Below are 7,741 nucleotides of genomic sequence, written 5' to 3' on the forward strand. Positions count from 1 at the left end.
ATAGATTCATACGATATATAATTAATACATAGTATTTTGAATTGTTATATAAAATTTTAATAATGAATTTTCAACATTTTTCATTTTTTCTTATAATCAATGAAATGAATCATTTTATAATACATATCCCATAGATATATGTATGTATGTGTCGTGTTACATGTAAAAAAAGCCAAAATTTTTTTACCGGGAATTTTAAATCGTTTGAAGAAATATTTTATATTAATATTTACTTTCATATTTTGTTATTTCGATTTTTTTTTCTTGGAAAATAAATTTCAAACTTTTCAATGCTTTTTCATTATACTAAGAGAAAATATGAGTGTTCGGTTAATCTATTTATATACAATAAAATATTCTTAGTTTGTTACCTGAAAATTCTGAAATATGTGGCTTTTAAAATTTGTAGATTTTATACATTTTATATATACAATACATATATATAAATACAGTATAATAAATTCTTTTCAAAAAGTAAAGATCTGAAAAGGAACATCTACTTTATGACCGTAATTAACTTTTATGTGAAGGTCCAGGTTATTTGTCGGAAAAGGTACTGGCTTTCTCTTTTGTGTATTGCGTATACCTGTGTATATACGTACTTGCGTGAGTGCGGGGGTATCCTTTATTCTTAAACTACTATTGTATTTATAGAAATTTTTGTAGAGTTAAAAGTATTTTCGTTAATAGAAAAAATTTTATATTACTTGGTAGAAAATATAATTGTACAGTCACCATGTTTAAATAAATCTTTATACGACATTACATAGTATGCTTATACAAAAGATAATACTTGCAATAATACTATTTAAAAAATACTTTTTTCATTAAATATCTTGTTAAAACATAATTAAAATTTCTGTATATATATATATATATATATATATATATATATATATATATATATAGATGCATATAATTAAAAATTGTATATGTGTTGCGTACGTTCTCAACACGTAGGATCGTACGATAATTTAATAAAAGCGACTATTTTTTGTTTGTTTATATAACAACACACAATACTTTAGGGCACTTCTGTGAATGCAATTTGCAAATATAAAAATATGTAGTATATATTAATAAGTAAAAATATGTTTAATATAGATTTCGTTTTGTTATAGAGATTTTATAGTATGAAGTATAAAAGGTGGCAATAACAAAAAAACAGCTCCAATGAGATATGTTGTAGTACTTCCAAAATACCAAAATCCTAAAAATTATACATCAATATAGATATTAATAAAAATATATATATACATACACACATATATATATATATATATATATATATACACACACATACACATGCAACAGCAACAATTGATCAACAATATTAATTACCTGCAGAAGCTACAATTGGTCCACTTGCACGTGCTAATGCACCTAATGAACGGAATATTCCAGTTATTGTACCTTTTTGATGTTCTGGTCCTATTTTTGTAACTAATGTCATCATACAAGTGACAACCATAGCCGTTGCTAAAATATTGAAAATTTATGTATTTTATATAATGCCTTTTTAGATTTAAATATAATACTTCGCACGAATAATTATAAATCCTATGACATATTGTATGCACTTACAAACAGCAAATAAAAATATTCCAAAATATAACATCATCGTATTTTTTGCTAAACCAATACATATAAAGGCTGGAATTATTAACCATAAACCCTACAACATATATACCATAGATTACTATGTATATATTAAATATTTGTATTTATTTATATATATAATATATATATAAATAAATAATATAAGTATATATATATTAACTTTTCCTACCAATTCTGCAACTGATTTTGTTTTATGCGAAGGAACTCTTCTCACCCAACCTCCTTGCAAAATAGCCATAATTAATCCAATTCCAAGAAACATCCATCCTTGTTGCATACTCGAAAATGCAAATATGTGATGAGTAAGAAACGTTAAGGTAAATTCTAATCCACTATAGATAAATAAGTAGATAAAATATGTACGACCTAACATCTTCAGATTGTGTTGCTCTAAAATAATATACTTTAATCATTATGGAAATTTGTAAAATAAAAAGGAGAGAACGTTCCACTGCACTTATATAATAATTATTGTAATTAGAACAAGAGTGAATTATTATTTATCTCACCTTTGTTATTTAAACCCAATACACTAGTAAATTGAAAAAGATCTATAGGATTAATATAAATTATAGACTTGATTATTCCACTTAATAGAGTTTTTGCTCTATATTTAACTTGTAGACTTTCTTTCAAGTTATAAAAAACGTATAACAAGTTACTTGCAGCAAGTAAGGAAGCAAATAATGCAGGTGCAATATACCATGTTTCATTTCTATTATTACTTGAAATCCATGCAAAAAATGCTCCTATCATTGGTCCCACTACAAATCCAATAGAAAATGCTATTCCCACAAGAGCCTAAAAACGTTGTAATTAGAAAATTGAAGAATTTGCTCTTATAGAATTAACATTATATTTTATAACTTGCCATAGCTTTTCCTCTCTTCTCAGGAGATGTAACATCCGAAATAATAGCCATGGATAAACTAATATTTCCTTTACTGATACCACCAACAAATCTAGCCAATACAAATATGCCAAAATTTTTTGAAAGTGCCCATAATAAATATGACATTGTAATACCTGTTAAACATAAGAGCATTAAAGGTTTCCTTCCATAAGTATCAGATAATGCTCCTATAATTGGGGAACTAAGGAATTGTAAAAAAGAGTACATAGAGCCTAGAAAACCTATAGAAATAACATATTAAAATTATATTTATATATATACTATTAATATTAATTAATTTTATTTAAAAAAATATACATACCTCCATATAGAACAGTATCAACTTTGTCAGGAGCATTTAAAAGTACCCGTAAGCTTTGCACATGATGCGATATCATAGAATAAAGTCCTTTGTTACTTAATACTTTGTAATGATCTAATAAGGCCGGTAACAAAGGTAATATCATAGTAAATGCTAATAAATCTAACAATAAAGAAAAAAATACGACTTTCACTGTGTTATCATTAGCATTATCCATGATTAATTTCTATTATTTTTATATTTAAATATATATATCAATTTTTCATTCAGATCTTTAAAAAAATATAATTTTCAATTCATTAGGTTATATCACACATAACATTAATTGCGAGTATTTTTTCCTAAAATAAAATAATATGTTATCTTTGACAGTATAATCAATACTCATGTAATGATACCATATGTTAACAAACATAATTAAAATCTTACATGAACTTATGTCAATTAATAGTTTAATAATATTCTATGGACAGCATAAAGTTACTTATAGAATATATAAATGCAAAATAAAACTACTTTCTAGAATTAACATCGCCGTAGAAATCGTATTCACAATGTATCCCAGTTTAAAAGTGAAAGGTTATAAGGCTGTTATTCATCATTCCTATTTTTGTGAGGGTTTACGCCAGCAATAAATTTGAGCATAATTACTGATCGATTTTGACGAACAAGGTCTTATTTTAAAGATAAAAGTTTAAACGAAAAGATGGTTATTTCGAATTTATGAAAAATTTTCATTTTCTTTGAAAAAAATCGTATCAAAAATGTCCTCTTCCGAGAACAATTTATTTGTAAAAATAAAAATTTTGCAACAATTCAAAAAACTCATCTCCACGGGTAAACCTTCATTTATAAAAATAAGATTCCATTTGTCAAAAACGAACAAAAATTACGTGTAGAATCATTGCAGATGTTAAACGCTATTTTTGACATTTCTCTTGAGAAATAAATTTTGTATAGTGGCGCTCCCATAAAACCTGCGGTAAAAATCTATACTTAAATATTATATATATCATGTTCATTCCACATTATATATCATAATGGTGATTTACAATAATAATAAAGAAAAGAAAGAATATATTTAAAAGAACAAGATAGAATAGAGTCGATCAATACTAGCTACTACCTCACATATCTCTATCTTTCCTACACAGTATATTTTATGAATGATACTATGAATTTTCACGCGAAATTTTAACATCTAGTATCTTTGATTATTTGGACACCTAACCAAAGATCCACAAATATATGTTAAAGTAATAAACATTCCAGCTCGATTAGTTCATACTCGTAACCCATTTCGTAACACGAAACATGCGTTGAATATAAAATAGAATTAAATTAATATATAAAATAGAATTAAACTATAATTACATTAAAATTTGAACATGCAGTAATTGCTTGTTTTGGAATACGGAAATGAAATTTTCACTGATTTTGATTCCATCGAAACAGTTTGCTTCTGAATGTCGACAAAGAAAAGATCGGAATTTTCTCTCTTCAATTATATAATTCTAAATAAATTATGATAAATTTAAATTTTTGGATATATTGAAATAATTTAAATAATTTGAATCGAAGGCATAATAAACTAACATTTAAACAATAGCACTTCTATTTAAACATTTCATAGCTCAAAAGATCCGATATATACAAAATAAAATTAAATTCACCTTCAATAAATAACGAGGAGATAACGCAAGCAAATAATTATATCACTAATTCTTTCAATATTCTACGCGAAATATTTTGTTTCAGAATCACCTCGAAAAGTGCACAAACTTTCTAAGTCGTGACGACAACAAAGTTGAAACTTTAACCGCCTTTGACAGTTACTGGACCAGACTTGCTTTGAACTTCGACGAGTGGACATCGCAGTTCTCGTAGTACGCATTCTCCGCAAGTAATAAAGAAGAGTCATTGTAAGAATATAATTATATCACTCATTCTTTCAATATTCTATGCGACTTAATTTGTTCTAGAATTACATCGAGAAGTGGGGATACTTTCCCACCCGTAATGGCAACAAAGTGGGGTCATTGGCTGATTTTGACAGTTACTGGTTCAGTCGTGTTTTGAATTTCGACGAGTGGACATCACAGATCTCGTAGTACGCATTCTCCGCAAGTAATAAAGAAGAGTTGATGAAGGCACATAATTATATCACTCATTCCTTCTATATTTTATGCGAATTAGTTTGTTTTAGAATTATATCGAGAAGTGGGGATACATTCCCACCCGAGACGACAACAACGTTCGAACTATGACTGACTTTGACAGTAACTGGACCATTCTTTCTTTGAATTTCGACGAGTGCACATCGCAGATCTCGTAGTACACATTCTCCACAAGTAATAAAGAAGAGTAGATGAAAGAACATAATTATATCACTCATTCTTTCAATATTCTATGCGAATTATTTTGTTCTAGAATTACATCGAGAAGTGGGGATACATTCCCACCCGAGACGACAACAACGTTCGAACTATGACTGACTTTGACAGTAACTGGTCCATTCTTGCTTTGAATTTCGACGAGTGCACATCGCAGATCTCGTAGTACACATTCTCCACAAGTAATAAAGAAGAGTAGATGGAAGAACATAATTATATCACTCATTCTTTCAATATTCTATGCGAATTATTTTGTTCTAGAATTACATCGAGAAGTAGGGATACTTTCCCACCCGTGACGGCAACAGAGTGGGGTCATTGGCTGACTTTGACAGTTCCTGGTTCAGTCTTGCTTTTAATTTCGACGAGTCCACATCGCAGATCTCGTAGTACGCATTCTCCACAAGTAATAAAGGAGAATTGATGAAGGAACATAATTATATCACTCATTGCTTCTATATTTTATGCGAATTAGTTTGTTTTAGAATTATATCGAGAAGTGGGGATACATTCCCACCCGAGACGACAACAACGTTCGAACTATGACTGACTTTGACAGTAACTGGTCCATTCTTGCTTTGAATTTCGACGAGTCGACATCGCAGATCTTGTAGTACGCATTCTCCACAAGTAATAAAGGAGAATTGATGAAGGAACATAATTATATCACTCATTGCTTCTATATTTTATGCGAATTAGTTTGTTCTAGAATTACATCGAGACGTGGGGATACTTTCCCACCCGTTACGGCAACAAAGTGGGGTCATTGGCTGACTTTGACAGTTACTGGTTCAGTCCTGTTTTGAATTTCGACGAGTGGACATCACAGATCTCGTAGTACGCATTCTCCGCAAGTAATAAAGAAGAGTTGATGAAGGAACATAATTATATCACTCATTCCTTCTATATTTTATGCGAATTAGTTTGTTCTAGAATTACATCGAGAAGTGGGGACACATTCCCACCCGAGACGACAACAACGTTCGAACTATGACTGACTTTGACAGTAACTGGACCATTCTTGCTTTGAATTTCGACGAGTGCACATCGCAGATCTCCTAGTACGCATTCTCCACAAGTAATAAAGGAGAATTGATGAAGGAACATAATTATATCACTCATTGCTTCTATATTTTATGCGAATTAGTTTGTTCTAGAATTACATCGAGAAGTAGGGATACTTTCCCACCCGTGACGGCAACAAAGTGGGGTCATTGGCTGACTTTGACAGTTACTGGTTCAGTCCTGTTTTGAATTTCGACGAGTGGACATCACAGATCTCGTAGTACGCATTCTCCGCAAGTAATAAAGAAGAGTTGATGAAGGCACATAATTATATCACTCATTCCTTCTATATTTTATGCGAATTAGTTTGTTTTAGAATTACATCGAGAAGTGGGGATACATTCCCACCCGAGACGACAACAACGTTCGAACTATGACTGACTTTGACAGTAACTGGACCATTCTTTCTTTGAATTTCGACGAGTGCACATCGCAGATCTCGTAGTACACATTCTCCACAAGTAATAAAGAAGAGTAGATGGAAGAACATAATTATATCACTCATTCTTTCAATATTCTATGCGAATTATTTTGTTCTAGAATTACATCGAGAAGTGGGGATACATTCCCACCCGAGACGGCAACAAAGTCGGGTCATTGGCTGACTTTGACAGTTCCTGGTTCAGTCTTGCTTTGAATTTCGACGAGTCCACATCGCAGATCTCGTAGTACGCATTCTCCACAAGTAATAAAGGAGAATTGATGAAGGAACATAATTATATCACTCATTGCTTCTATATTTTATGCGAATTAGTTTGTTTTAGAATTATATCGAGAAGTGGGGATACATTCCCACCCGAGACGACAACAACGTTCGAACTATGACTGACTTTGACAGTAACTGGACCATTCTTGCTTTGAATTTCGACGAGTGCACATCGCAGATCTCGTAGTACACATTCTCCACAAGTAATAAAGGAGAATTGATGAAGGAACATAACTATATCACTCATTGCTTCTATATTTTATGCGAATTAGTTTGTTTTAGAATTACATCGAGAAGTGGGGATACTTTCCCACCCGTAACGGCAACAGAGTGGGGTCATTGGCTGACTTTGACAGTTCCTGGTTCAGTCTTGCTTTTAATTTCGACGAGTCGATATCGCAGATCTCGTAGTACGCATTCTCCACAAGTAATAAAGGAGAATTGATGAAGGAACATAATTATATCACTCATTGCTTCTATATTTTATGCGAATTAGTTTGTTCTAGAATTACATCGAGACGTGGGGATACTTTCCCACCCGTTACGGCAACAAAGTGGGGTCATTGGCTGACTTTGACAGTTACTGGTTCAGTCCTGTTTTGAATTTCGACGAGTGGACATCACAGATCTCGTAGTACGCATTCTCCGCAAGTAATAAAGAAGAGTTGATGAAGGAACATAATTATATCACTCATTCCTTCTATATTTTATGCGAATTAGTTTGTTCTAGAATTACATCGAGA

The 7,741-nt window shown here is 30.9% G+C and overlaps 1 protein-coding gene across 2 annotated transcripts; it reads right to left on the minus strand.

Moving 5' to 3' along the window:
- Positions 1-736: 736 nt before the first annotated feature.
- LOC127071920 (major facilitator superfamily domain-containing protein 10) lies at positions 737-3,805 on the minus strand. Of its 2 annotated transcripts, none has more exons than XM_051011731.1 (8): positions 3,264-3,805; positions 2,835-3,175; positions 2,492-2,646; positions 2,130-2,421; positions 1,790-2,010; positions 1,585-1,675; positions 1,342-1,479; positions 737-1,210 (listed from the first exon to the last, which is right to left on the minus strand). In XM_051011731.1, the coding sequence occupies exons 2-8, from the start codon at positions 3,049-3,051 to the stop codon at positions 1,116-1,118; spliced, it is 1,209 nt and encodes a 402-aa protein (XP_050867688.1). In that variant the 5' UTR covers positions 3,052-3,175; positions 3,264-3,805; the 3' UTR covers positions 737-1,115. The 2 variants fall into 2 exon arrangements, with proteins under 2 accessions (XP_050867688.1, XP_050867687.1); XM_051011730.1 differs by having other exon boundaries at positions 2,492-2,754; positions 3,264-3,804.
- Between the last annotated feature and the right edge of the window lie 3,936 nt (positions 3,806-7,741).

This window comes from Vespula vulgaris, chromosome 24 (assembly GCF_905475345.1).
Source record: "Vespula vulgaris chromosome 24, iyVesVulg1.1, whole genome shotgun sequence".
Taxonomy (NCBI): domain Eukaryota; kingdom Metazoa; phylum Arthropoda; class Insecta; order Hymenoptera; family Vespidae; genus Vespula; species Vespula vulgaris.

Excerpts from the sequence above, each read along its gene's own strand:
- LOC127071920 (XM_051011730.1), bottom strand. The coding sequence starts at position 3,051 with ATGGATAATGCTAATGATAACACAGTGAAAGTCGTATTTTTTTCTTTA. Across the intron at positions 1,676-1,789 it reads CAAAATCAGTTGCAGAATTG|GGTTTATGGTTAATAATTCC; the intron begins GTAGGAAAAGTT and ends TATATGTTGTAG. Across the intron at positions 1,211-1,341 it reads ACCAATTGTAGCTTCTGCAG|GATTTTGGTATTTTGGAAGT; the intron begins GTAATTAATATT and ends TATAATTTTTAG.